This window comes from Aspergillus candidus (genome assembly GCF_002847045.1).
Source record: "Aspergillus candidus strain CBS 102.13 unplaced genomic scaffold BDW47scaffold_27, whole genome shotgun sequence".
Lineage (NCBI taxonomy): Eukaryota > Fungi > Ascomycota > Eurotiomycetes > Eurotiales > Aspergillaceae > Aspergillus > Aspergillus candidus.
In genome coordinates, this window is record NW_020194032.1 from 327,519 (window position 1) to 354,445 (window position 26,927).

A 26,927-nucleotide genomic window follows, 5' to 3' on the forward strand; every position below is an offset into this window, starting at 1 on the left:
CTATCATTCCTTTCAAAACCAACCCTGATCCACCCATCGGAACAATTCTCCTAGTAGATTAGGATCTCTCACCCACTATCAATCACCAAGCAAGGAGGACCCCACACGAAGCACCAAGTAAGCAGACAGGCAACGTGTCTCATCACGTGCCATCATACATCTCCAAGCAAGGGATATACAAATATAAGTACGAGCACACTGTCTTGTCCAAAGTAGTCTCCGTGAGTAGTAGACCCTTTTCCAGTGATCGACAGTGTAGAAAGCCACTCAGCTTACTAGGGCTTACTGGGGGAACTGGGAATGAATCCTGCACGACCTGCATTAGTTGCTTTGCTAAGATGTCCACGTTAGCGAGCCGTCCATTGCCTTGAAATAGATGTCTTTAAAGATTGCGTATGGATCATGCAGGGTAGTTAACTCTGTGTGGATGGATTTGTAGAATGATATCACTCCTGCGTCGACCCTGATATTTCCGGACCAAGCTTGAGTAGGTAATGTAGCAGTCACTGTTATTATGATAGTGATGGTTTTTTCTTAAAAATAATTTTTGTTATTGGTGTTCTTTTCCATTTTTACGGCTTTCGGTCTTTCCACCCTTTTCAAACCCGCCATAAACGCCACCTCCGCGGAGTATCAACTTAATTTATGAAAAGACACCCAATATCCACCACTCCCCTATCTTCTATCAAGAAAAGAAGACGATACTGGTACCCGGGCCGTGGAGTATATCTATCCGTCTTCAAACTCAGGGCACCAGGTCCGCGAGACGGAGACGGGCGGAGGAGAAAAAGAAGACATGGAATGGAATCACGCCATATGTTAGTGCATAGCGTGCCTTGAGTTTAATGGGTGGATAGTGCCTCCTATTAGGTTCAATTTTTTTTTTGGTTTTGTGGAGAAATGTGGTGTTTAAGATTTTTATTAGGGGTGTAGTTATCTCAGGAGTTGATTGATCACGATAGGCTTGTATTGCAGATTGTGTATGTACCATTTGGTAGATGCATGGATCATGGAATATTTCTTATCATCCCAGGACACCCTACCTGGTAGGTACTAGGTAATGAATCAAACGTACATCTCGGTCAGCCACACATCCACCATAAGAGCTAGACCAATGAACAAATCACGCACGAGTCGGATGATTACATCCATGACCATACTGCATTAGGTAAACCTTCGACGACCCAAATAAGTGTATCGGTCATGACCCTGGCAGGGGAGGAAGGAGGGGGGGGAGGGGCAGGCGGTGGTCGTCCCTAGTACATGGTACCTGTACCTTGTACCTAGCAAAGCTTCCAGGCCAAGCAAGATCTAGAAGCGTTTGCCCGGACGGATGCGGGACCAGCGCCAACAAACGGAGATTCCGACCGTTGGTTCCGCCATCCTGATGGGAGCAGTGATTGGCTGCGGAGACGGTCATGGTTGCAGCTGGGGTCAGGGACCTATTAGGTTGGGATAGGGGAGAGTGGGGATCCGCCCATGCCCCTCCAGACCCACCAGTCTGTTCAGATGGCTAACCTGATCGCATTTATCAAAATTTCATTGCACAATTTTCTGTCTTTTCTTTTCAAGGCGGAAAAAGAAAATGTTAGAATGCCGCTATGTACTCGATTGGTGAAAGGGCCAGTGATAGATATCTTGAGAATTAGTCTATAATCCCTGGTCTGGGATATACAGAAAGATGGATCGGCTGCTCCGGATTGTAGTCCAAACAAGCTACCCTACCTGGTATGTTACTTTCTCATTAACTTCAGAGATCATATCACTGTCCCTTACCTAATTGTCAGGGCCACGGTACAGAATAACCACATCCTGAACCTCCAGTTCTTCCAGTGCAGTCTACGAGATCATCACTCTCGTTGAAGCTTGGATGCGACGTCATGGTCTTTTAGGGGATGGGTGACACAAGAGACAGGGATCTGATAATTTTTAAGAGTCAAAGATGAAATCAACAAAAGATGAAAAGAAAGACAAGTTCAGATGAATGTGTGACATGATAACTAATTCAAGAAGCTGATTGCGTCTTGGGGAGAATCCGAAAGCAGCGACTGCCATATCGGGTAAGTCTCGTCCTGAGGCCAGTGAGATACCTCAGGGCCTCATCGGAGACCCCGATCAGAATACAGAATTATTAAGTGACTAATACTAAGTGACTTCATACTCCTAATATATCAAGGAAAAAAATCAATATGTTTATTTAATAATTGTCTTCCTGTTGACTCAGCCATTCATCTTTCACTCAACTTAACCAGTTTGATCTTTGACGAGATCCGCCTCTTTCTTTCCTCTTTTCCTTCCTCTCAAAACAAGCGTTTTCTCTTTTTTTGCCTCTCGCTTGGCTTGAGTCTTGTCTCTCTCTGCACTCGGTAAGCCAAGACGCCCCGACTCAGCCCATCCAGCCCATCCAGCCCATCCACTTCCCACGCCCGGGGTCTGGGGCCCTCGCTGCAACTGCGTCGCCAATCCGCTGCTCTCATTGTACCCAACTAGTTTCGAGCTAAATGTCCAGAGATCCATCCTTTTGATTCTTAGTTCCTTGAATTATTATTATCTCGTTTTTTCTTTTTTCCCGGTTTCTTTTTTCTTTGCTTTTCCTTTTCTCTGACGATTTCCCTTCTCACCCAAATCACTTCATCTGAAACTCTCCGGGTCGCTTCGCTGTCTACCTCCTCCCCGTCCCCTCACCCGTTATCGTCGTTGGGATTCCACCTCCCTGCCAATTTAAGAGGGCAAAAAGAAGAACGAAAAAGCGACAGAGGCCGTTCATTTGGTCGACCTCTCCTCGATAAAGATAGTAGTTAATATCCAGCTGGTTCCATACCTCATTGTTGTTCGCCGTTTCTCGACAGATCAGAAGCAGTACATGCATCCGACGGTCTGCGACGTCTCTGTCTTTTTGTACTCCACCGTCTCCTTCCACCTGCGGTTTGTCCGCTCGTTAAAATGGCGGCGTCAGAACCCAAGGGCGAAGACCAGCGCTCTCATACCTCGGAGCGCCTGTCTTCCTCCGCCTCCGAGAATGGTGACCCGCCGCTGTGCAAGTCTAAGCTAGATCCCGAAAGTCAGATCCCCCAGGGTGCAATCAATTCCGATTCCGAGTCCGGGGATGTCGGCCGTCAGATTGAGCTGGAGGCCGGTAACTCTATCAAATACCGGACCTGTAGCTGGCAAAAGGTGTGTATCATCCGAGATCGCTCATCTGTACATAAAATGGGATCACTTTGGCTAATCGATCCGATAGACTGCAGCGCTGCTGTTTTCCGAATATATCTGCCTCGCCATGATGTCGTTCCCGTGGTCGTATTCCATATTGGGGTTGGTGCCGGGGCTGATTTTGACCGTCTTTGTCGCGGGTGTGGTGCTCTACACGTCCCTGATCATCTGGTACGTCTCTCTCCGTGGTCGGATAGTGGTGAGACTCGATATTGACCTCCGATCAGGCGATTTTGCCTGCGTCACCCCGATGTCCGTGACGTGTGTGACATTGGGCAGTATCTCTTCTGGGACTCGAAGATCGCTTGGTATTTCACCGCCATTATGTTCTTGCTGAACAATACCTTCATTCAGGTACCGTATCCCGACACTATCTTCTTTCTCTCTGTCGTGGAGGTTAATTGAAACAGGCATTGCACTGCTTGGTCGGCGCCGAGTGGTTCAATACGGTCACTGGTCACGGAACCTGCACCATCATCTTTGCTCTGGTGACGGCCATCATCTCCCTGGTCTGTTCGCTGCCGCGGACGTTCAGCACCCTGTCCCAGATCGCCACTTTCTCGGCATTTTTCACCTTCATTTCCGTGCTGCTGGCCATGATCTTCGCGGGCATCGAGGGCAAGCCAGCCCGTTACAACGATAAGGATGGCCCTCCCGTCTTCTTGGCCTTTCCCGCCCCTGGGACGACCTTCGTTCAGGGTCTCAATGCTTTTTTGAATATCAGCTACACCTTCATCGGTCAAATCACGCTCCCCAGTTTTATTGCGGAGATGAAGGAGCCCCGGGACTTCTGGAAGTCCGTCACGGCCGTCACCATCGCGGAGATCATTCTTTTCAGCCTCGTCGGATCCATCGTCTATGTGTACACCGGAAACCAGTACATGACGACCCCCGCCTTCGGCTCTCTGGGCAATGAGATATATAAGAAAGTGTCCTTCTCCTTCATGGTACCGACCCTCATCTTTCTGGGTGTGCTGTATGCCTCCGTGTCGGCCCGCTTCATCTTTTTCCGCATCTTCGATGGCACCCGCCACAAGGGCAATCATACGGTAATCGGATGGGCCACCTGGACGGGGATCCTGGCCGTCCTGTGGATACTTGCCTTCGTCATCGCCGAGGTGATCCCTTTCTTCCCGGACCTGCTCTCCATCATGAGCTCCCTGTTCGATTCATTCTTCGGCTTCATCTTCTGGGGCGTCGCTTACATCCGTATGAGACGAGCCGATCACGGACCCGACTTTTACCGGAAGCGTGGCATCCGCGGCTGGGTCGGTCTCATTGTCAATGTATTTTTAATTGGCGTTGGGTTTTTCTTCTTGGGTCCCGGAACCTACGTAAGTTTCCTTTTCACCGCTCATCGTGCAAGGGTAGAGACGCTAATGCTGACTTCTGCAGGCTTCCGTGATGGCAGTGATCCTGAACTACCGAGCAGGAACTGTCGGCGGCCCCTTCTCATGTGCTGATAATGGTTTGTAATGATGCCCCTGACGATGTGATGTTATTCTTTCTGTTCTGTCTGTCTTGTTATCGTTTCTTATCTTGCGTTCCATTCTCCTTCCACGTTCGGGATGGGTTGATGGAGGTGTGGATCGTCCACCGGACGGAGGCGCCCTGGAGATTCTGTTCGCCTGTTCAAGATCGTGTCCAAGATACGACGATCTGTGTGCGCGTTCTTTTCTATGTAACCGGTGCTTTTTACCACAGCCCGCAACCCTCCTCCCCAACCCAGGTGGGGAGGGTCCCATTGGATACCATATACCCGTTGGTCCCCGCGATGTAAGCTTTTACTTTCCATGGTGATGAATACCACGAAAGGGCGAACACGCTTTGAGAGACCAAAACCAATGCAACCGACCCATCTGTCGACCACGCATGCCATGCTCTTGGTCCGGAAGACTACCCTGGTCTTCTTGGGAAGACGCCTCTTTTAGACTATAACCCCTCGTTGCACATAGCGATGTAGAGATGTTTAGATCGAAGGTTTTCTGATTAGAGATTAGTCCATGGGATAGAGGGATGGAGAGGCTAGAAGAGAAGGATGGATAGCTGTAGGGGAAGAAGATAAGAAGACGATGGGTGGCACATACTATTTCCAACCGGTCAGAAGCTGCGCTTGAACGTGCTTCTGCAGATTTTCGACCCCCTTGTTTCGGAGGACGAAAAGCAGCAACAGCAGTCATCTTTCTATCCACATGTGAGCATCTGAATCCTGTCGTATATAATTCGCTGAATACACAGTTAGGGTTCCCAGAGCCAGAGCCTAAGCCGGTTAGTGGCGATGACTCAAGGCGTTAGTACCTAACTAACCCCCGCTGTTCTAGTACGCGTGGATGACCTCAGTACACATCCTATGAACACTATAAACCTTAAACCCACCAGACAAGCATGCACCAACATCACCATGAGTGAAAGAAACCCCGAGCTACGCTTCCCATCTCCCAAAGTCCCGCCTCGGTTCTTCAAAGCATGCCGCCACTGCAGAAAGCAGAAGATGCGCTGCGACGCACGCCATCAGCTACCGTGTTCGCGATGCCGCTCTACCGGCCGAGACTGTATCCTTGATACTATCGAAAATGAAGACGGAACACGGCGTAGTGGACGCCAGAGGGCTGCTACTGCTGCGAATTCGCAGACACGGTGAGTGAATCTCAACTGTACGACGGAATTAATTCCTACTGAAACTACTTCCAGGCGACAGCGGATAGCTAGTTTGCCCTGGGAACAGCAGCAGCAGCAGCAGCAGCAGCAGAGTCACTCTCGGACGCCTTCGTCGAGAGAGATGGACTATTCTCCGGTTTCTGGGCGAGACGTTGGTGTAGAGACGACTCCCATGGACGGGGTGGATGAGCTCCCACCGTCCCAGACGACGACGACCGACCAGCCCGGTCCTGAATCCCAGCAGCTGAACCCCAGCGATATGATGGCGCCGGTGTCTGTTGTGCACTCGATGTCGGTTAATCTTCTAGGGTCCAGTAATGTCCGTTTAGTCCCACCCCGGCCTGGTTTGATAACGGGTTGTTGGTGTTTGCTAAATTCTGCAGATTTTCATGGAAAACTTGTCCAGGACCGATCTGGACAGCGACGTCATCGCTCGAGGTATAATTAGCGAAGAGCGTGCGCGAGTGATGTACGAGAGGTATGTAGACTCCCAATGTCCTTCACAATCATCCAGGTATAATTTATGTTGTAGATTCATGGGCGGAAGCAAGAACTTCCTACCTCTATTCGACCCCATCCGCGACACCTTCGACTCCATCCGCTCGCGATCCCTCTTCTGCTTCTCAGTGATCATGTACCTAGCCAGTCGCTCCGCAGTGGAAATGCGCAGCGACACGCACCTACAGCGCGTCCTCCAAGACGAAGCGCAGCGCCTGGCGGAGGATAGCTTTTTCGAGCGCCCGACCAAGGTAGAGACGGTGCAGGGCATGGTGCTACTCGCAGCGTACTCTGAAAAGACGTGGTTCTCCACGGCCCTGATCTTGCGCACTGCGTTGGACTCAGGACTCGAGAAGTCCCTAGACCGGTTGCTCTCGCAGGAGAACGTCCCGCGGAGCTCTCTGTCGGCAACGATGGAGGATCGCAAGCTGGTGTGGCAGACGAGGACGTGGTTGATCAGTTTTACGCTGGAGCTGGACGTTGCGTCGGGCACGGGGCGCAAGTCTCGTATTGCGGAGGTGAATGTTGCTAAGTTGCGCAAGTTTCTGGAGTATCCGCTGTCGCTTCCGTGTGATATGCGGACAGTGTCTATTATAGAGATTCATCAGCTGCGTGGTTGGTTTACCTCTTTGATACTTACAGTAGACCGCGAACTGACTCATTCTAGGGCAATTTCGTGTGATCATTGAGAATTCAATGACGATTCAGGACATTGTCGCGACGCATCTACCGGCGATCATGACGAGGCTGCAAACGTGGTGGACGACGTGGGATGAACTCCACGATAGTGAGCCGTCCCTTGACTCACGACACACTTTTACAGACTAACGCGTGATCAATCTAGGTAATGGATTCCACGCGAGAGCCTTCCAGCGCTGCAGCCTCAAGCTCATGCTAAACTATGCCAAGATATTCGTCTTGTGCTCTTCCTTAGCTCGGATCCAGAAATTACAGTCTGGCCCTGACTCAGGAGAAATGGGAAATGGCCCAGGAGCTACGAATCTGTGGCCATCGCTCGTGACCACAATCATGGACCAACTATCCTTTTGGATCATGGAGACATCCTACCGCTATCAATTCCCATGGGCGCCAACATATCCAGCTCTAACAGTTGCCTTTGTCAGTGAGTAAACCTAGCTTCTCGAACCTGACCAGAATCAGACTGATGGTTCATTGCAGCAACATTCGCACTCCGAATCGCCCGCTGGCGCCCCTCCCTAATTGACCAACCCCAGCTCCTAGAAAAAGCAGAAAAAATCTGCGACTACCTAAAGCAGCCCCCTTACCCAGACATCCACCGCGCGGTCTCCCTTTTCGTAACATACGCACGAGCCCTCATCTCCAACCAGTGTCTTCAGCCCGACAGCACAGACATATCAGACCAATGCGTTGGCCAGGAATCATCCGGCGCCAGAGAACCAGACATATCCCTAATGAACCTCCCCCCTCCTCCTCCTGCTGCCGCTGCTCCTCCTCGGGACCCACCACCAGTAGACTGCCAGGGCCCTATGACAACGGGACCCACTATCGCGCAGACCGACAAAGACACCACGAGCAACCCAACGAATGACAGGGCTATTCCTCCTCTCCGAACTCCCGTGCAGGGCTTGCCGGGGACAGTGGAGTTCCCGAACTGGACGTTGTCGAATTCGATTGCGGATTCGTTTGGGTTGTTTGAGGAGGAGCAGAATGATATTTTTGATTTTTTGCCCGTTATGCCGGGTATGCCTCAGTGATATGACCGACTTGTTTGGACATTTGGGGAAGGGCAGAGTGATAAGGTATTTCTGGCTTTTTACCTATCATGCTATCTATACGCATGACAGATGGAGAGAAGCTCGGATACAGCGGCTGATCCCGATAATCCACACATACAAAGCATACATCATAATGAAGATAAACAGCGCAAAAAAGGCATCGTCCCCTGACACATGTGTAGCTCAAAACCTGACAGATCAACTGTTTACCTGCGTTATCGTGACTCCTTCCTAAGTCTAGGTCCGACTCGGACGCACGGTCCAATAGCCAGTCCGCTTGACGCAGGTCAAAAGACACATGCACCTTGTCGGTGCCCAAGAACACCAATCCCAAGAACGCCGTCAGTGTTCGCACGGTGTGAAACTAGCTACGTAAGGTCGGTCTCGACCAGATCGACAACCGGAGCCGTGATGTAGTCTGCGTTGAACAACCGGCGCCGGACCGGCCCCGGTCATTTCCCCCATGTCGGCGCGAATTGAGGGCCTTGACAGCCACTCGTGTGCGGGCATTCCTGCGACGTCAGAATTTTCCGCTGAGTATCTTGGAGATTCCTGCAGGAAAGGATTTTCATAGCTATGATTATCATTATGACTCGATGTGGTCGGTTCATGGGCCCCCCACTTGCCGTTTGCAGGGCTATATAACGCGCGGCTGGTATGCTGGTCGTTTGGGGATCGGTTCAGGAAGATAGAACATAGGACATTAGGGAATGTTCATTCGAAAGTTGCAATCGTCTCAAGGACTTACTTCATCCAGAGATATTCTTTTTAGGTGGACAGTATGGCTTCGGAGAAGAAAGTTGGTGATGCGCTCTCGTCGGTTGTGCCTGTTTCGCCGGGTATGTGCGATCTATATACTCCCGTCTGCCCTGCCTGCCGGCTATCATACTGACTGCAACATAGGTTGCGATACACCCCGTGGGGAATCGGTTACCTCCCTTCACTCCGGGCAAGGGAGTCCGCAGGCAGACGATGATGATGGATATCAATTGATTGAATTAGGCGACGGCCATGTCCTGGTCGAGTTCAGTGACGGGTCTTTGAAAAACCCCAATAACTGGTCTACAGTGCGTGACATCCCCCCCAATTTACCAACCCATCATTAGATGTACTAATAGAGTGCGTCGCACGACACAGGGCAAAAAGTCATACATGGTCCTCGCAGCCATATTCCTCGTCATGAACAGCGGCATCTCCGCCTCCCTACCCAGCAACTGCGTCCCGGCCATCATGGAAGATTTCCACATCCAAGGCAAGGGCCAGAACGTGCTGCCCACGGCAATTTTCCTAATTGGATACGTGGTTGGCCCGTTGGTTTTTAGTCCACTGAGCGAGACTATCGGACGCAGGCCCGTCCTATCTTGGACGCTCACGGCCTTTGTACTGGGGACGCTGGCATGCGCCCTCGCGCCGAGCTGGCCGTCGCTTCTTGTTTTTCGACTGATGTGTGGGCTTGCTGGCGCGGCGCCGCAGACGGTTGTTGGGGGGTTGTATGCTGATTTGTTTGGTGATCAGAGGACGAGGGGGAGGGTTATGGCTTTTTATATGGCGGTATGTTGTGCGTGCATTGGACACTATGCCGGGTGGAGGTCTGTTCCGAGCTAACGTGCAAAAAGGCATCCAGCTTTGGACCGATTATTGGCCCGATCATTTCAGGGTTCGCCGTCCAGTACGGCTGGCGCTGGACGTTCCGTATTGATGTCATCCTGGCGGGTTGCTGCTGGCTTTATCATCTCTTCATGTCGGGTGAGCATGCTTGCTCGAGATACCATCTACGTTGGACTAACATTCACGTGTAGAAACGTTCGCACCGGTCATACTCAAGAAGCAAGCAGCGAGGCTGAACAAAGTGTCCGGGTCAACGTGCCATGTCTCCAGGAAGCAGTTGCAGGCTATCAACGCCAAGTCTAGCTTTGTCCAGATCTTTACCCGGCCTATCACCATGCTGGTCACGGAGCCTATTGTTCTATGCAGTGCGATATACATTGCTCTCGCATATAGCCTGATATTCTTCTACTTTCAGGCTTATCCTATTATATTCCAGCGTATGTTCTTCTTGCACTGGTTCCCTGGAACGAGTCACTGACTATCATAGAAACCTACAACTTCAACGAACAGAGCACATCACTCGCATACATACCCAGTACGTCCTCCCCATATCATTCCTCACCCATCTACTCTCCAATACTTACAACCACAGTGGGCATCGGCGCCGTCTGTTCAGGCCTATTCTCCTTCTACTACGACACAATCTACGAAAAGGCCAAAGCGCGCGGCAAGCCCTGGACCGCCAGCCCGGAAATGCAGCGCCTCCCACTCTCCTGTATCGCCGGGCCCTGCCTAACAATCAGCCTCTTCTGGCTAGCATGGACCGCGAACCGCAGCGTACACTGGACGGCACCCGTTCTTTCAGGCCTTCTCTTCGGCCTCGGATACCAGACGATCTTCATCTCGCTGCTCACGTACGTCACGGACGCATACCGCATCTACTCGGCCAGTGCGCTGGCCGCGTCTGTCATCCTGCGCAGCATCGTGGGGGCGCTGTTCCCGCTGGCGGCGGACCCGCTGTATGCGTCGCTTGGGGTGGAGTGGGGGACTTCTGTGGTGGGGTTTATTAGTGTTGCTTGTGTTCCGATTCCGATGGTGTTTCTTTATGCTGGGCCGTGGATACGGAAGCGGAGTCGCTTTTGTCAACGGTTGTTGAGGGAGGATGAGGAGATGAAGGGGATTGTGGGGGGGTTTGGGGGGGTGAGGGAGGTGTGAGCTCATGACCCTGGAGGGAGAAAGTTCGGACGTTATGAGATACGACTATAGATTGACTGATAGACTAGATAGAGGTATAGGATGCAATAGTAATGTGTAATGAGACGCGAGTCTATATATCCCACCATTTCTATCTATATACTGCATAACGATAATGCATATATCTGACTCATCAGCCGAGGTCCCTCGGTTTGTTCCGTTCAGCCCCCGCCAATCAAACAGAGACAATCCGATCATGGAGAATCGTGGATCCTCTTCGCCCCCCCGACTCCATCTCCAACTTGAAAGGCTCCGCCGTCGCCAGGTAGCCTCTCGTTCGTTTGCTATTCTTTGCACCTGGTTGGCTAGTCTTCTTTCGTTTGTCTCTCCCTCTCCGTCCAGCGTCCCGACTGGAAAGTTGACAAATCGCCCCCGGAGTCTGGAACCGTCTCACCTCAGTCTTATACCCGACCCGTCTGCCCGGTGACTTTTTTTCGTTCGCCTCGTGCGTCCACTGTCGCCATGGCGTCGCGAGTCTTAGTTTCCAGATGTGTAGCCTCCGCCGGGTTTGGGTCCGGCTCCACTGCGAGGGCTTGTCTACCGACGACTAAATCTCAATGGTTTGTGGCTCCGGGTTCGACGTGGTTCGCTCAACCGCTCAACGTTTCGCGTAGATCATACTCTTCCGGTTGGTGATGCTTCTTTCTCCTCTCCTTTCCTCCCTATTCTACCAAGAGTAGTTCTAGCACTGTGCTCACTCAGCCACTTGACCAGCCTCAAGCGTAACCCCTCCCACACCCAAACCGCGATCCCGTTTCCGCCGCTTCATCGGCTTCACCTCGATCGCCGTCCTCGCCTTCTCCGCCGGCCTAGCCTACCAGACGCAAAAGACCGTCTCGCGCATGATGACAGTCCCCGTCGTCCCCACCGACGAAGACACCCTCAATGGGTTCCACCCGGTCGACGACTTCACCCAACAAGTCGACGAGCACATCCGCACCCACCCACTAGCAGAGTCATTGCGGAAGGACCCCGCCTTCAAGGAATCGCGCCCGCACCTGAAGATCCCGGAGGAGCTGCGCGCGCGCAGTCTCACGGCAGGCACGCTCGCGCGACCCGACGGCATCACCGTCCCGCCTTACATCTTCTGCGAGGCGGGTGGCAAGAGCCTCGTCTCGATCTTCTACCTGGGGTCCAGTGTTTCAGGCCACCCGGGTATCGTGCACGGCGGCCTGCTGGCCACACTGCTGGATGAGGGCCTCGCCCGCTGCTGTTTCCCGGCGTTGCCGAACCAGGTCGGCGTCACGGCGAACTTGAATATCGATTACCGCCGGCCTGCGATGGCGGGTACCTACCACGTTCTGCGGGCAGAGACGGTGAGGGTTGAGGGCCGCAAGGCTTGGGTGGAGGGCCGGATTGAGACGCTCCCTGAAGAGGGGCAGGAGCCGGTTGTGTTGGCGGAGGCGAAGGCTTTGTTTGTGGAGCCTAAGCAAGCTGCGGTAGGTTTTCTCCTTTTCCCTTTTGATTGAATTTTGCGACTGACTATTGGGTGTGTAGGCTATGGCCGCTCTCTCCAAGATGGCCAATTGATTCTGTGAATAGATGAGCTACACGAGGTCTCATGTTGGAGACCGATATACATATTCGTCGTTGGATTAGACTTGACGATAGAGATGGCTGTATAGGTCTACGATCTACGGATATATTCTGTGAAGATACGATATTCTTATTATCTGTACATACTTGTTAGAGATACATCACATTATAAATATTTCATCATTATTTTTTTTTTTTTATCTCCCGACACATCTACTCCGTAGTGGACATTTCAACTGTTGCAGCTACTAAATGACTGGAATAGTGGTAGTGCCACCGAATCCAGACCGCCTGCGGGTCCGCCTCCCGCCGCAGCTCCAACAGCGGAATAGCAACTCTCACCCCGACATAGGTATACTCCGACCACATCAGCTCCCCACCTTATATACCTTCACATCACACCCCTACACCCTATGCCCGCCCCCTGAGCGCGGCAACCCCCATATCCCCTTCCACCCAACCATTCGAAACAAATCACCATGTCCAAAACAACCAAATACCTCCTCGTCTCCCTCCCCACCTCCATCACCCCCTCCCACCACCGCGACGACGCCCTCGACGCCGTCTCCGCCACAGTCGGCTCCGACAACGGCTCCGTCGCGCCCTTCCCCATCCCCGAGTTCAAGATCGGCACCCTCGATGCCCTGGTCCAGCAGGCTGACGAGCTGGCCAAGCTCGAGGCGGGCTGCCAGGCTGTCGTGACCAAGGTCAGCGATGCGCTGAAGAATATTTTGGATGGTGATGCGGCGCAGATTGAGAGGGCGAAGGTTGTTAATGATAGTATGTTTCTTACTTACCCGCTGGGTGGTTGTTATTCGACCTGGGAGAGGGAGGGGGTTGGCTAATGTTGGGAAATCCAGAGCCGGTGGATCAGTATCTGCGGACGTTTGCGTGGAATAAGGTTAAGTATCGGGCGGATAAGTCGCTGAAGGAGTTGATTGATTTGTTGCAGAGGGTGAGTTTGATCTCTTTGGGGGCGGAGGAGGAGTACCTATTGTCTATCTAACAGGGCACAGGAAGCAGCGAGTATCGATAACGATATCCGGTCGAAATACTCCCAATATAACCAGGTGAAGAATACGCTCTCATCGCTGCAGCGGAAACAGACGTGAGCAAGACCCCTCCTTTTGTCTACTTGGCGTTGTAACTGACTGATCAGCGGCAATCTCTCGACCAAATCCCTCGCGTCCGTCGTCGACCCCCGCTCCCTCATCCGAGATTCCGAGTACATCGAGTCGCACCTGGTGGCCGTGCCCGCCCAGCAAGTCAAGGAGTTCCTGAAGACGTACGAAACCGTAGCGCCGATGGTGGTGCCGCGGTCAGCGACGCTGGTCGCCTCCGACAACGACTTCACGCTGTACGCGGTGACGACGTTCAAGAAGCACAGCGCGGAGTTTGTGCACCGGGCGCGCGAGCACAAGTGGATCCCGCGGGAGTTCAAGTACGTCGAAGGCGGCAAGGAGGAGGAGCGGCGGGAGGTGGAGCGCGTGGGCGGCGACGAGCGCAAGCTCTGGGGTGAGACGCTGCAGCTGGGCCGGACCGCGTGGAGCGATGCGGTCATGGTCTGGATGCACGTGTTGGTGCTGCGGGTGTTTGTTGAGACCGTGCTGCGGTATGGGTTGCCGCTGGATTTCGTGTGCACTATTATCCGGGTATGTCTTTCCTTAGATGGTGGGGGGCGGGTGATGGCTAACAGTGGTAGACACCCAATGCGAAGCAGGCGGACAAGGCCAAGCACAACATGGACGAGAAGTACTCGTACCTGGCGGGGAATGCGTTCGGGCGGGACAAGAAGGGACGGGTCAAGCGAGACGACCCGCATGAGATGTCTGCGGGAGGCGAGGGGCATGCGGAATACACTGCGTATGTGTATTATGAGTTTGCATTCAACTAGGCAGCCAAACAGGGGGGTGGTGTTGGTGGGTTGATACCACAATTGACAGCGTATGCATGATTTACAGCACTGATATATAAGTATGATGAACTGGGCCATAGATAGGCAGTATGTACAGAGACAAGGTATATAGTAAAATCCTGCACCAAACCTCCATCTATCAAGACGACATCTATACATGAAAAAGACAAGTGTAAAAAAGTGTAAAAATCAAAAGAAACAGACAATAAAAAAAGAAAGAGATCTACTCCTTCTTAGGCGGCAAGTACCCCTTCGAATCAAGATACTCGATAATCTGCTTCACAGCATCCTGCACGGGCAACTCATGATTCTTGATATGCACCTCCGCGCGATCAGGCGCCTCATAAGGCGCCGAAATGCCCGTGAACTCCTTGATCACACCCTCGCGGGCCTTCTTGTACAGCCCCTTGGGATCCCGCTGCTCAGCAACCTCCACAGGGACATCAACGTAGACCTCCACAAACGGCAGTCCCGTATCCTCCCCAGGGGTGGGGACCTCGTGCAGAGCGCGCGCGGTGTCACGGTCCGCCTTGTAAGGCGAGATGAAGGAAGTGATCGCGATGGAGGCGCTGTCGGCGAAGAGCTTAGCGACCTCGGCGATGCGGCGGATGTTCTCGTTGCGGTCCTTCTCGCTGAAGCCGAGGTCTTTGTTGAGGCCGAAGCGCACGTTGTCGCCGTCGAGGCGGTAGGCGGAGACGCCGCGCTCGCGGAGCAGCTGGTGCTCGAGTTCGACGGCGATGGTGGACTTGCCCGAGGCGGAGAGGCCGGTCAGCCAGATTGTGAGGCCGCGTTGGTTGCGGAGGGTGCTGCGCTCGGCGCGGGTGAGGGCGCTGGCGTGGTAGGTGATGTTTCTGTTTAATTTTGTTAGTATTGCATGTATTATATTTTTGGGGTTGTGGTTGAACGTACGTGGCCATTTTGAAGGTGTGTTGTGGAGGTGTGTGTAGAGTGTATGAGAGGGGAAGAGTATGAAGGATGAATGAGGGAAAAAGGAGAATTGTGGCGGGAGGAGGGCGGACGGCTGAAACAAGCGGGGCTGTCGCGGGGAGTTTCTTAGTATTATTCTACCCTATTCCTGGGAGTACACTATATGTGGAACAGGATTAACAGACTACTTCTGACATATATTACCATATACTATTTCTACTCTGTTTAAAACTACATACTATTCATGTAACTATACTTCATATCTCTCTACCTATATAGTTCATCCCAATATCACGATAGATCGGCCCAAATTCGGACACCCTTCCAAGCAAATCCAACAAATCCAACAAATTCAACAAATCCAACAAATCCAAAAGTTATTCCAGGTTGGTCCGCTGATTCATCACCAATCATCCCCCATCCGGATCCACGATTTGACGCCATTCATTCCAGTATTTCATCCCCTCACTATTTATATCTGTTTATCCACCGAGATTCGTGGTCTGTCCGACGGCCGATCCTTCCTCCCTCCACAGTCCATCCTGCACCGAGCACCACCACGCGGTGTTCTATATTGGGTCCTTTCAAAGACCGGTCCAGATTCTGGCCCAGTTCCACTCCCTCCTACCTAGTACACTCCGTCTCTCCGGCCGATAACCCCGCCTACATTTATTCTATACTCAGTTCTTCTTATACGTCCCTCCTCTTATACCTCTGACATCCCCACTGCTTCAATCCATCATCCATAAACATCAACCACAAAAAAAAAAAATAACAATAACAATAACAATATCAATAATCATAATGTCTACCCCAATCCCCACCGCAGAACTCCAATCCTCCCTCCGCCAACTCTCCATCGGCCGCAGCTCCCCAGCAGCAAAAGACATCCCCCGCCCAACAGTCCAAACCACCTCCCTCGTCAAAGAAGCCGCCAAAAAGAACCACACCAAGTCTAAAAACAACGACCAGCAAAACCACATCGCCGACTCCTGGGAAGACGAACTCGACTCCTCCACTCCCTCCTCAGACGTCGAAGCTGACCCGTCCTCCGCCGCTCCCTCCGATATCCTCTCCCCTTCTCTAAGCGTCAGCGCCGAAGGACCGCTCGATCCCCCGCCGACGCCCATCTCCCCGCAAATCTCCAATCCCACCACCGCTCCTTCGGCGTCTTGGTCCGCGACCTCGCCACCCCGCTCGGGTTCGGATTCCCCGGTTTCGTCCGCGTCCAGGACACCTACGCCCACTTCTGCTGCTCCTCCTTACACCACTACTACTGGAGAAAGGGGAGGGAGAGAAGGAGGAAATGCCACCGCGCGCAGACCGGAGAAGCAAACAGCTGTAGCCGGGCGATTGATCGCAGGGGCATTGGGCATTCGGGCTCCCAAGCGGACGGAGGAACAGCGGGCTTACGACCGCTCCGTCAAAGAGCAGGAGATTAGACGGCGGAATCGGGAGAAGGAGGCGGCTGAGAAGGTCCGGGAGGAGGAGGAGAGGGCGAAGGCTGCTGTTTGGGATGCTTGATTTTTCTTTTGTCTTTTTTCTGTTCGATTGATGGGATGTTTTGAGTGATTTTGATATCATTGGTTCTGGTACTGCTTCATGTTAGGGAGGCTGTCTGATTTCGTTGGGTTCAGCATCGTGTGGATGTTTGTCTTTTTTTTGTATATGGACTAGTCTTGTTATCTTCTTGTTTGCATTTCTCCGCCTATCATTCTATTTACATTGTGTCTCTTGTCTTATAGCTTAAACTCAGCCTGTACAATAGGTTCTACTCGTATTATATCGGTCTATACCTAGATGATTTTGATATACGGTTGGCCGGATATAAAGAATGAAAAGTGATACTGAATGTATGTAGATTGATAATGGAAGTTCAATTCATAACTATTTGCCTGTTCACAGCTACTTCGTATGGCCAAGTAGTGTAGTGCTCGTCTCTCTTTCTCCACCTATTTACCGCTGTAGGTACACCCGTGCGCCTGATCTCATATGCGGCAGGGGAAAGAAAATAAGAATAAAAAAAGATTGGACTGGAAATCGTAAGGTTAAGGGACATCAAAAGGAGAAAATAAAAAACAAGGTGACGATAGTAGAGACGAGCAGCACAAGACAGACACACGACGGGAGGAATCAACGCAATTTATTCAAGAATTGAACTCCAGAAACCAACGGTTCTGATGTCGTGACGTCTTGTCTTTCTTTCTTTCTTTCGTTCGTTTCTCGTTTTCGCTTTCTGTTTTCTACCCGCCGATTTGCTCCTGGTGGACTTCGAGGGTATCGCCGTCGGCCATTTCGAGCTGTAGGATAAGAGGTCAGTTTCAGCGGTCCAGAGATGTGGGATGGACGATATGTCTGGGGATCGATGAAGTATGCGCGTATCTCGCGCGTGCGGGGAGAGAGACATAGAGCGCGGCCAGCTGGAAACCTAGGCAGAGATAGACGTACCGTATCGGGGGTATCTTCAGGTCGTACGCGAGTCCCGTCGAAGAGGAAGCGGACGGTCGACATCTGCTTGCCCTGTCTATCGCAGAACGCGTCCATCAACTTCTTGAGCTGCGTGGACCGCTTGATCTTGAAGAAGACTTCGTTGTTGTTGTCCGTGACCTTGATGTTCAGGTGCTCGACCGGCGCGGGGGCTTCTCCGGGAACGTTATCGGAGTCCGCCATTTCGAGGGATGGAGAGGTAGATCGAAGGTGGTTTGATGAGAGGTCTGCTGCGATGATGGAGGATGTCAGTCTTGCTGTTAGAAGTGAAGTATGGTGGCTGTCGCAAACATGAAGCCACGGGAGGGAGGGAGGGTCCAGAATTGGGTATACGTACTGGTTGAACTGGCTGATGAGCGCTGTCAAAGTGATATATCTTGAAGGAATATGAGGTTTGCAGAGAAGAGAATCAAGAGAAAGGAACAGAAGAAGTGAATGTCGAAAGATGAATATACGGTGTTGGGTTGGGAAGGCGGCGAATGAACCCCCACCAGTGAAGAGCGGCGGAGAATCTGTTTTTGCGGCGCAGGTCCAGCTTCTCTCTTTCTTCTCTTGCATGGAGAACAAGAGATGCTTCATTCAATGCTGAGACAATCTACATTCACTACATTCACTTTCTGACCTTTTTTGTATAGAACTGTGTCAGGTAGACCAACTCCAGTTCCTGTCACTTACTTTATCTGTTTCTGTTTGATCCCCCTTCAATTGGAACTGTCCTCCCACATTTACCTCTCTTGTCTCTTATTGCGTCATGGTAAGAATCCAGCCACTATGGAATTGACCGGAGATAACAGTCCAACTCTAGGGTTTGAAAGAAGATATTGCGTTTGACCCGCCTTGTCATCCACGAGCTGTATGTCTTTCTATTTTTTTCTTTTTTTTTTTTTTTTTCTGTGATTTTTATGCTGTATTCTAACAGAATCCAGTGTGCCATCCAAGGTTCGACACCATCACTGCCTTGGTCTATTACTGCCTCAGGCAATAATTGACCCAGGTTATCACTGCCTCAGGCTATCACTGACCGCACACAGCCTGCTTAACGAAAAACTCGTTCAACGAAGACAAATGCCAGGCACAAATTGATGCCCTGTACGAGTGCTGCAATGCTTTCTACCAGGAGCGTGGAGACCACGGCCAGACCCCAAGCTGTCCCAAAGCCAGTCTACTTCGACTGAAGATGAAGCAACGAGCCCAAGGGAACTGAAGAGTTTTCTCTTTTTCTCCCTGATTATACCTGCAGTCGACAAGCCTCTGTATATAGCTGTGTAATTACTGAATAGAAGTGACTAGAGCAACTGTTGTGTGGTACTCATCAATCATCAAAATCCGTAGAAAATAGATGTGCCAATTCCCTTGCAGTCTGAACTCCCATATAGAGAGAGCTAGACTAATTGAAGAACTGCCATGACTGCTCTAAGACAATCTTGAGCACGCTGAGAGGCCGTTTTGACCTGAACGAAGATAGAGAAAACGATCGTTCCGAGACTCTAATGATTGCCTAATTGACATTGAAGAAGAAAAAGAAGAAAAGAAGAGGAAAGAAAAGCGAGAGGGAGAAGGGTTTTATAGACCCGTGTGTTGGTGCGCGCTAGTCTGCTTTGGGAGCTAGTCCGCCCGGCGCCGCCAAAACACGCCCCGGCCAGGTCGGAGCAGCAACAGAAAAGAAGTTCCTCTCCTCCTCGAACAGTATCTTGCCAGACACGCTTCCCAGGAGACGTTTCCTCACGCGCGTATGGCTCCTTTACCTCGCTCAGCGGGCGCGAAGCCGAACCCTTCTCCCTTTGCCTCGTTTAATGTATGTCGTCATGGTTTTACCGCTGCTTTCTCGTTGCTCCCGCGGTGCCCTCGCTAACTTGATGCCTGCCTCCAGCCTCTACCTAGGAATGTCCCCGACAATACGGATATAATTCAGATCGATGATGACGATGACGATGAAGATCAGTCCATGGAGGATGACCAACAGGACTTCGACGACGACGAGGAGATGGAAGAAGACGAAGGAGAGGAGGTATCGGAAGACGATGCACCCATGGATGGCAGCGAGTCGCCGTTGGATCTAGGCACCGTCCCAAATGGTCACAGTATGTATACTACACACTCGGGGATCCATCCAAGGCTGACCGCTTGCAGATGGCTATGATATGGAGACACCACAGTTGTTTACGTCGGCGGGCGCCCAACAAGCTTTACATCCCCTTCGTCGCACCGCGGACCGGGTAACGCGCCAAATCGAAGCCTTTGCCGAAAAGTTAGACCGCTTCAAGCAGCAGGGCAGTCGCTCCGACGACTTCCAGAACTACCAGGCCGCCTACCAACTCGTCAAGAGCTACCAGACTTTCGCGCAAGACGCCATCAACGACATCACGAAGCAGGATACCCTGAAACGGGCGAAGATGGGGTGGAGCACCAGCCTGAGCAACGGGTCACCGGCGCGGGATCCCAAAACGGACGAGGAGCTCCAACGACTGCAACTGGAGGCGAACACCTGGCAGCTTCTTCTCAACCTCATCAGCATCGGCGACCCCCCGTCTCGCGCGAGGTCGAAGCAGGCCCAGGAGACCGCCTTTCAGAAGTTACACCGATACTCGTCGGATCGCGAAGTTTGGGAAAGGTTTCTGGAAGCCGACCACTATGCGATGGAATGTGTCATAGCGATGAAGTGGCTCGAACGGACCTCGCGATCGGCAGTGCTGGATATCGACTCGGTCATCCATGAATTGGAGACACAAGCCGAGCGCGGGCAGAACCTGTGGACGAACGGCTGGCTGTATACGAAAGAAACGATCAAGGGGCACAAGCGACTACGAGCCTGGCCCCAACCCCTCGAGCCGAACGATCCGAGCATCACCGCCTCGCTTCTGAGCACGGAGAAATCGCAACCGTTGATCACGCAGCTGGACCCCGACGCCGTCGTTCGCCAGAAGCAGGGTCTTCAGAAGCAGGACCAGTTCTACGAGCGTGCCACGTGGATGACTTGCTGGAAGATGTTGCGACAAGGGGAAGACTGGACGAAGATCCGGGAGTGGTCCCGGGAGCGTCTAGAATGCTGGCGAGCAGTCAGCCTCTGCGGCTCCAGTGTCGACAAACATGTCCACGAGGAGCGCACCCCCGTCGACGACGGAACCACCCGAATGATGAACTGCCGGTCCCAAGAAGCCTGGCGGGCGGCCTGCTCCGCCCTCGCGCGGAACCCCAACAACGAAGATTTCGAGCGGGCTGTGTATGGCTTGCTCTGCGGCGAAACCGAGGCGGCCTTCAAGGTTTGTCAGAGCTGGGACGACTACCTCTACGTCTACTTCAACAGCGTCGTTCTGTCGCGCTACCGGGGGTTCTGCACACAGCTGCAGCGGAAGCTCAGCCACTCGCCTACGACCCCAGTGGCATTTGTGCCTGAGGCAGCTGGATATGCCGATTTCAACAAATTCGTCCAATACACTAGGGGCAACCAACGCATCGGGGTCGAGGCCCGCAACCCATACCGCACCATCCAGGCTGCCATCCTGGGCAAGGGGTACGATTCTTTCTTCCATTCGTTAGCCAAGGCCGTCTCGCACCTGGCAAACAGCCGAGCACCAGCCGACACCTTCATCCCCGAGCTGCCGTCAGCCGCTCTCGACGACTCCCTGCTGATTGCCGCCGAGGACCGCGACGCATTGCGGATCGCCTCCCATCTCTACATTCTCGCCAGCGCGTTGGGCTTTGTCCGTTCGGACTCCCATTTTGTGGAACTGGTGTCGGTCAACGTGATGGGGTACATCGCCGACCTGGAGGATGCGGGGATCTACGACATGATCCCTCTGTATGCATCGATCTTACCAACGGCCCAGGCGCACTCGGTTCTGGGACAGGTGTTGATCGACATCCTGGATCCGGCAGAAAGAATGCAGCAAGTCCGACTGATGAAGAAATACCGCATCGATGTCGAGGCCGTGCTGCAAGACCAGTGGCGGTGGATCAGCTCGAGTGTCTCTTCGGTTGACCACTCACGTACCCTCCGAGGCTACCCCAAGGTGGTCCGTCGCAAGGACGGCACCCGTGAATTAGTACCGGTGAAGAAAGATTTCATCGGCACTGAGATTTCCAGCGGAGACGAGCGCCTCATCCGCAGTCTCGAATGGCTTCGATACGTAGATGGACAATGGGGACGGATCTGCCATCTTGGTGCTCTGCTCTACCGGAATTTCTACAGTACGTGCTGCCTGGGCAGGTCATTTGGTTCACTACTAACAGGATTCTACAGTTACCGGCAAACTCTCGGCGGCCCGCGAGCTCAGCCGACGCATGCGACTGTCTGATATATCGCAGGAATCGTTTGGATTCGACCTGACCGAATTTCCGGTGGTCGAGGACGAGGCCGAGCCACTCTCGCCCGAGCCGACCAGCCCGACCAAGGCGAGGATGCTGGGGTCTCACAAGCGCAATCGGTCCTCGACGAACGGGGCGCCGCCTGGCGACCAGACGAACACGAACCTCCTGGTGCAACAGGCCCAAGGCATGCTTGACCTGGAGCAGTTGATCCTGGCACTCGATGCGCTGGAGCACTTTGCCTATGTGTGCGACAAAACCGACAAGTATGTCATGTCTACAGTACCGTGAATAACACACTAACCTTTGAACACAGACCCAAGCACCGACGAGACTCCGGCGCAATCAAAGACCTTCGAGGCGAGCTGCAAGATGCACTGGACGAGATCGGCATGCACATCGACTCCATGCTCGACGACTGGCTAATCGTCGGCGAGAACGGTACGCAGCCTCACTCTCCAAACCCATCCAACTCAACACTAACGCAAGCTCCTCCTCACCCAACAGACGCAGAGCAAGCCGAGCTCGACGAAATCCGAACGACCTACATCCCTGAAGTCTTCCTCGACTACCACAGCGCCCTGTACTACTCGGGACACATCCTAAGCAGCGAAATCCTCGTGCAGTGCATGAACCTAGCGATGCAGGTCTCCGAGAACGAGTACCTCACGCGCAGCTTCGTGGAATCGCAACGGATGGCAGAGCTGGTCGACGCGTTGGCGCTCTCTAGCAAAGCCATGGTGAACACAGGTGCCCAGCCGGGAAAGAGGCTATTGGGGGGCGAGTCCCTGGGGATCTGGAATGTGCAGATATCGGAGAATGAGGACGGGGGGGAGGAGTGAAATAGTGAGTGAGTGAGTGGGAAATGTACATTAGCCAAGTTTTGAGTCTTGTCTCTGATCATTTCTTATTTTTACTTTTTTTTTCCCCTATACTTTCCTTTTGATGCTTTATCCCCTTGTTGTCTTTTAATTGCCATTATCTATTGTCTGTTTCGATAGATTGTCATATTTCAATCCCCGGCACCATCAAAACACGCATATCCGGTTTGGACGTGCTGATATCGATAGTATTAGTTTATTTATTTACTGGGAAGAGGGAAAGGAAGGGCAGGGGGCGTTTGAGAGCTCCACGCATTGACAAACAATGGATTATCATTATCATTAGAATAGTATCTTGCAGAATTGATCTCGCCACTGTCATAGGTGTGTACGATATGTATACGCGAGGAGTACCCGAATAATCCCTCCCTTGAGAAACAGAAACAAATCCCCAACATGAATATGGATGATCATGTGGCAAGTTAGACAGTATCAGCCAGGGTATGAGAGAAGGAGAAGGTGGCAGTGTTCAATAGACTGACGGGGTTCGGGGACTAGTCTGGGCAGTGGAGGGATTATTGGCGTGGCACAACTTAGTACCTAGGTAGGTAGGTAGGTATGGCTGGCTGGGTGGCGGGTTGGCTGGCTGGAAGGTACAATACCGAGGTAGGGACTTCTTTACGAGGGTGGCTAGATAGATGGGTTGATAGGTATTGGGTAGTATGATATTGTTTTTATGGATTTGGTAGTTTGATGATAGTGGGGTGGCTGGTTACAATTGTTGAGTATTCGTGAATAGTAACCTAACTTGTTGCGTTGTAGACACTACTTTCAGTGGATTCTGGGGACGGGTGTGAAGTCGAATTGATTTTGGAGTCGGTGGCTACTTAATGAGACTTAATTACTCTGTACTTGTGTTTATCTGTGGCTTGTAGGTATTGAGTCATAGAACTGTGGAATTGGTTTGTATATCCGATGAATGAATATCAAAGTTTGATCGGTGGTAATGACAGGATCGATGAGTACAGCCGCCCCAGTCAGGTCCTAGGTAAGGTAGATAGATGTATAGAACGTATCCGTAGTGAGCCGGACAGTTGTCTAGTCTAGGCCAGGTTGTGGCATGATGACTAGCATTACATGGAGTGATGACCCTTCTTGATTAATCAAATCTATCAGGCCATGACGATGTGTCAATCAATTACTCCCGTATACGCTGTATCATCACAAGTGGCGAGTCGTATGGGTTGAGTGTCGGTGAGCGCATTCTACTCATCCATATACGCACTTGATAGTCGTCGATGGGTTATACTTCCCTTGTGAGCTGTCCTAGTTGACCGCTTGGCTGGGACGCCAACGCTGACTGGAGCTCAGCTCTCCTTCGTTGGGAGCATGGTCCAGCCACTGTTACTCACACTGCTTTGTTGGGTAGATATTAGTTGTGTTTGGAGGGTCTTGCCACTGTGTTGGGAGTATCCATGGTGAGTAGGGTTAGGGTTGTTACACGCTGCGTTGGAGGGAGTCTTTTGCTCGGATGGCGACAGATGATCTACATAGGATTTTGATTCCTTTTTCCCTTTTTTGTACCCCGTAGGTAGGAGGGATGATGGTCCCTGCGTGTGTAGCTAAATAGGAAGAGGTAGAAGATGAATTGTGATATTGATTATTGATGTTGTGACCGGTAGCAGAAGTAAGCCACAGCGCATGAGGTGAGGTCATGCACATGGTACAGGATGGACTTGTATATGGTGTAGAAAATATAAAATAGAAGATAAACAAATGAAAATTAGAAAACGATGATCAGTGGGGACGGTACATGCGATATTAATTACTGAAGACGGCATAACTCTGGATTGTCCGCACATTTTACTCCGGTATAGAGTACACGTTTCGAGACACTGGCTTATTCGGAGTGGTAGAATAGACAAGGGATGTCCGATTCTCCGTCAATATGGTTGTAGCATCGTATGGTCTAGGTTTTCTCTTCCGGCCAGATGGATGAATAGATGAATAACGGCCAGACCCCAAAGCCAAAACCGGATGGAGCACCGCCCCTTTGCCAAGTCCTCGGGGATCGCAATTTACATAACTCTGTCCCTCCATGCACAACAACCCTGTCCTGGTCTCGGTGGCAGTCTCTTTCTCTTTTGGTCGAGATATCCACTTGACCGTTCTTCATTGGACTGCAGAAGCGAATTGGTAGGATTTATAGTTGGAGAGATGAAGTGTTTACGAGGTTCCAGGTTGGACGGTTCATTCGCCCGATTTGACAGCAGAACAACACCAGACTCTGTGGACGGATACCCAAAGAGAGAGCCCTGGATTGGGTACTAGAGGTTGTTGAGGCCCGTTTGAGTGTCGGGGCTTCACTTGGGGAGGACATGGAAGAATGATAGGGTTGGTGAGGAAACAGGGAAGAGAATTCTTTCCATTAGCTGGTCATTACGTAGGGGGGGGTATTTTCCAGGATTATTTGATATTAAGTGGTTTCACTGGGCGTGACCAACAAAGAGGCAAAATTGGATTGACAGATTGAACAATATTGAGAAATAGGATGGAAAAATCTGAATCATCACAGGAAGCAAAAAAAGGAGGGTCCCAGAATGAGGCAGTGCAAAGCGGGAATGACGAGTGAGGTTGCAGCATCCCCGAGCTCTGCAGGTCCCAGCTCCATGTCAACCCTGGAAGCAAACCAGATCATATAATAATACCATATAAAACCAGTAAAATCAATACTCATAAATGATACAGATTAATAGAATCAACCCATGATAATACCTACACCAGACAGACATGAGTCTGTAGATACTCCTTTCCCCTTCGTATACTCCCTACTAGATCAGAGCTATGAATCCATGGAACGTTCCATAACGCTTCGGTGTATCATCTATACCGATTCCAGGTATGGTCTGCAAGGAGACCTTGCAGCTCCTTCAAAACCCCCCGCAGGCAATCGGTGATACTCAACGTGGTACATCAACTGCGGCTGTGAATGGTTTGATTTGGATTGGCTTAGAATTTACCGTGGATTTCTATATATTCTCTAAACCAGACAGAGGACCTGGATATGTCGGTATCAATAATACAGACGCAACCGTCATAGAATACCGACTCCGGCAGAAACGGGAAGACTAAAGAAATCCCATCCACTAGTTTAACTTTCGTGATTGAGTCGAGATCTTCAACTTAGACTGACCTACTTCCTGTCCGAGTAACCCTCACTCACTCTCTCTCTCTCTCTCTCTTCTCTTTTCTCTTCCCCTCCCTTATTTCCCCCAATCGATTCCCCCTCAGTCCGTATGGAACACGTCATATGATTGGGTGAGTTGGTCCTCTTCCGTTCTCCCTCACGCTTCATACATGCCTCACTCCACTTGCCAGATGGAGAGATCGTCATCTTCCCTCTCGAGACCTCCGTCGGCTTCCAATCATGGCCGTCAGGGCTAACATGTTTTAGGTGCCTTGTGTTCCAGAATTGGCATCATCATCACTGTTGGCCGTACCACTCTCTCCTCACGCGGACCGGAATCGCGTCCTGGTAGCTGGTTTCCTCCGTTGCATCGATTCAGGGTCCCCGGAGCATTTCTCGGTCGTTTCCCTTCCCCGGCCCCAATTTGACCCAGCTATCTCAGACGCTCTGCATTTCGTGACGTCTGATAAATCAAACACCGACCTGGACGGCACTCGCTCCCATCGATGGGGCCTTTCATTCTCCGCCAACCTCGCGCGTGTTTCCGCTAAACACTTCTTCATGGACAAGAAGATTGGTGATCTAATCCTCACAAGAGTCTGTACAGGATATCGAGCGCGACATTCCTCCCAATCGTGCATCGCCGCCGTTTGCTCTGGAATGATTGCTGTGGCCCCTCCCTTTATCCCCCCACCCCGCCTCTCGATTTGATAAAGCGGCAAGGTGTACTTGACCTGCTCCTTCCGGGGCTGCATTCTTATTGATATCCATATCCCTTCCTCCTCCTTTCTTCTCCGCCCTCGCTAGACCTACCTCCTTTT

General features: G+C 51.8%; 11 protein-coding genes across 11 annotated transcripts; 9 read left to right on the plus strand and 2 right to left on the minus strand.

The window, feature by feature from the left end:
• The first annotated feature begins 2,608 nt into the window (after positions 1-2,608).
• On the plus strand, positions 2,609-5,100 carry BDW47DRAFT_38385 (putative neutral amino acid permease). Its single transcript, XM_024818875.1, has 5 exons — positions 2,609-3,174; positions 3,242-3,384; positions 3,441-3,567; positions 3,624-4,547; positions 4,609-5,100. The coding sequence occupies exons 1-5, from the start codon at positions 2,944-2,946 to the stop codon at positions 4,687-4,689; spliced, it is 1,506 nt and encodes a 501-aa protein (XP_024671476.1). The 5' UTR covers positions 2,609-2,943; the 3' UTR covers positions 4,690-5,100.
• BDW47DRAFT_38386 (Zn(II)2Cys6 transcription factor) lies at positions 5,101-8,203 on the plus strand. Its single transcript, XM_024818876.1, has 8 exons — positions 5,101-5,481; positions 5,535-5,850; positions 5,905-6,190; positions 6,255-6,349; positions 6,404-6,984; positions 7,037-7,156; positions 7,214-7,492; positions 7,549-8,203. The coding sequence occupies exons 2-8, from the start codon at positions 5,564-5,566 to the stop codon at positions 8,103-8,105; spliced, it is 2,205 nt and encodes a 734-aa protein (XP_024671477.1). The 5' UTR covers positions 5,101-5,481; positions 5,535-5,563; the 3' UTR covers positions 8,106-8,203.
• A 704-nt stretch (positions 8,204-8,907) lies between these two features.
• Positions 8,908-10,889, plus strand: BDW47DRAFT_118079 (putative MFS multidrug transporter; the record flags this gene model as incomplete). Its single annotated transcript, XM_024815162.1, has 6 exons — positions 8,908-8,965; positions 9,030-9,193; positions 9,264-9,677; positions 9,743-9,872; positions 9,926-10,175; positions 10,271-10,889. The coding sequence occupies 6 exons, from the start codon at positions 8,908-8,910 to the stop codon at positions 10,887-10,889; spliced, it is 1,635 nt and encodes a 544-aa protein (XP_024671478.1).
• Positions 10,890-11,590: 701 nt separating this feature from the next.
• On the plus strand, positions 11,591-12,620 carry BDW47DRAFT_38451 (PaaI family thioesterase). The gene is made up of 2 exons (XM_024818878.1): positions 11,591-12,367; positions 12,426-12,620. Exons 1-2 carry the CDS (start codon positions 11,771-11,773, stop codon positions 12,456-12,458), a joined length of 630 nt encoding a protein of 209 aa, XP_024671479.1. The 5' UTR covers positions 11,591-11,770; the 3' UTR covers positions 12,459-12,620.
• Positions 12,621-12,826: 206 nt separating this feature from the next.
• BDW47DRAFT_107101 (H(+)-transporting V1 sector ATPase subunit C) lies at positions 12,827-14,430 on the plus strand. The gene is made up of 5 exons (XM_024812919.1): positions 12,827-13,244; positions 13,325-13,419; positions 13,481-13,572; positions 13,624-14,116; positions 14,167-14,430. The coding sequence occupies exons 1-5, from the start codon at positions 12,944-12,946 to the stop codon at positions 14,356-14,358; spliced, it is 1,173 nt and encodes a 390-aa protein (XP_024671480.1). The 5' UTR covers positions 12,827-12,943; the 3' UTR covers positions 14,359-14,430.
• Positions 14,431-14,602: 172 nt separating this feature from the next.
• Positions 14,603-15,296, minus strand: BDW47DRAFT_126393 (adenylyl-sulfate kinase; the record flags this gene model as incomplete). The annotated part of the gene is made up of 2 exons (XM_024816545.1): positions 14,603-15,230; positions 15,289-15,296. 2 exons carry the CDS (start codon positions 15,294-15,296, stop codon positions 14,603-14,605), a joined length of 636 nt encoding a protein of 211 aa, XP_024671481.1.
• Positions 15,297-15,584: 288 nt separating this feature from the next.
• BDW47DRAFT_107103 (uncharacterized protein) lies at positions 15,585-17,174 on the plus strand. The gene is made up of 2 exons (XM_024812920.1): positions 15,585-15,692; positions 15,760-17,174. The coding sequence occupies exon 2, from the start codon at positions 16,111-16,113 to the stop codon at positions 16,828-16,830; it is 720 nt and encodes a 239-aa protein (XP_024671482.1). The 5' UTR covers positions 15,585-15,692; positions 15,760-16,110; the 3' UTR covers positions 16,831-17,174.
• On the minus strand, positions 17,160-18,256 carry BDW47DRAFT_107104 (SUMO family protein SMT3). The gene is made up of 3 exons (XM_024812921.1): positions 18,131-18,256; positions 17,755-18,023; positions 17,160-17,606 (listed from the first exon to the last, which is right to left on the minus strand). The coding sequence occupies exons 2-3, from the start codon at positions 17,974-17,976 to the stop codon at positions 17,550-17,552; spliced, it is 279 nt and encodes a 92-aa protein (XP_024671483.1). The 5' UTR covers positions 17,977-18,023; positions 18,131-18,256; the 3' UTR covers positions 17,160-17,549.
• Positions 18,241-19,285, plus strand: BDW47DRAFT_107106 (uncharacterized protein). The gene is made up of 4 exons (XM_024812922.1): positions 18,241-18,547; positions 18,599-18,646; positions 18,720-18,732; positions 18,825-19,285. The coding sequence occupies exons 1-4, from the start codon at positions 18,545-18,547 to the stop codon at positions 18,995-18,997; spliced, it is 237 nt and encodes a 78-aa protein (XP_024671484.1). The 5' UTR covers positions 18,241-18,544; the 3' UTR covers positions 18,998-19,285.
• Positions 19,286-19,490: 205 nt separating this feature from the next.
• Positions 19,491-23,255, plus strand: BDW47DRAFT_107109 (nucleoporin Nup84/Nup107 family protein). Its single transcript, XM_024812923.1, has 6 exons — positions 19,491-19,588; positions 19,664-19,874; positions 19,924-21,981; positions 22,034-22,364; positions 22,415-22,539; positions 22,606-23,255. The coding sequence occupies exons 1-6, from the start codon at positions 19,526-19,528 to the stop codon at positions 22,938-22,940; spliced, it is 3,123 nt and encodes a 1,040-aa protein (XP_024671485.1). The 5' UTR covers positions 19,491-19,525; the 3' UTR covers positions 22,941-23,255.
• Positions 23,256-24,894: 1,639 nt separating this feature from the next.
• On the plus strand, positions 24,895-25,593 carry BDW47DRAFT_107110 (uncharacterized protein). The gene has a single exon (XM_024812924.1). The coding sequence runs from the start codon at positions 24,957-24,959 to the stop codon at positions 25,248-25,250; it is 294 nt and encodes a 97-aa protein (XP_024671486.1). The 5' UTR covers positions 24,895-24,956; the 3' UTR covers positions 25,251-25,593.
• The last annotated feature ends 1,334 nt before the right edge of the window (positions 25,594-26,927 follow it).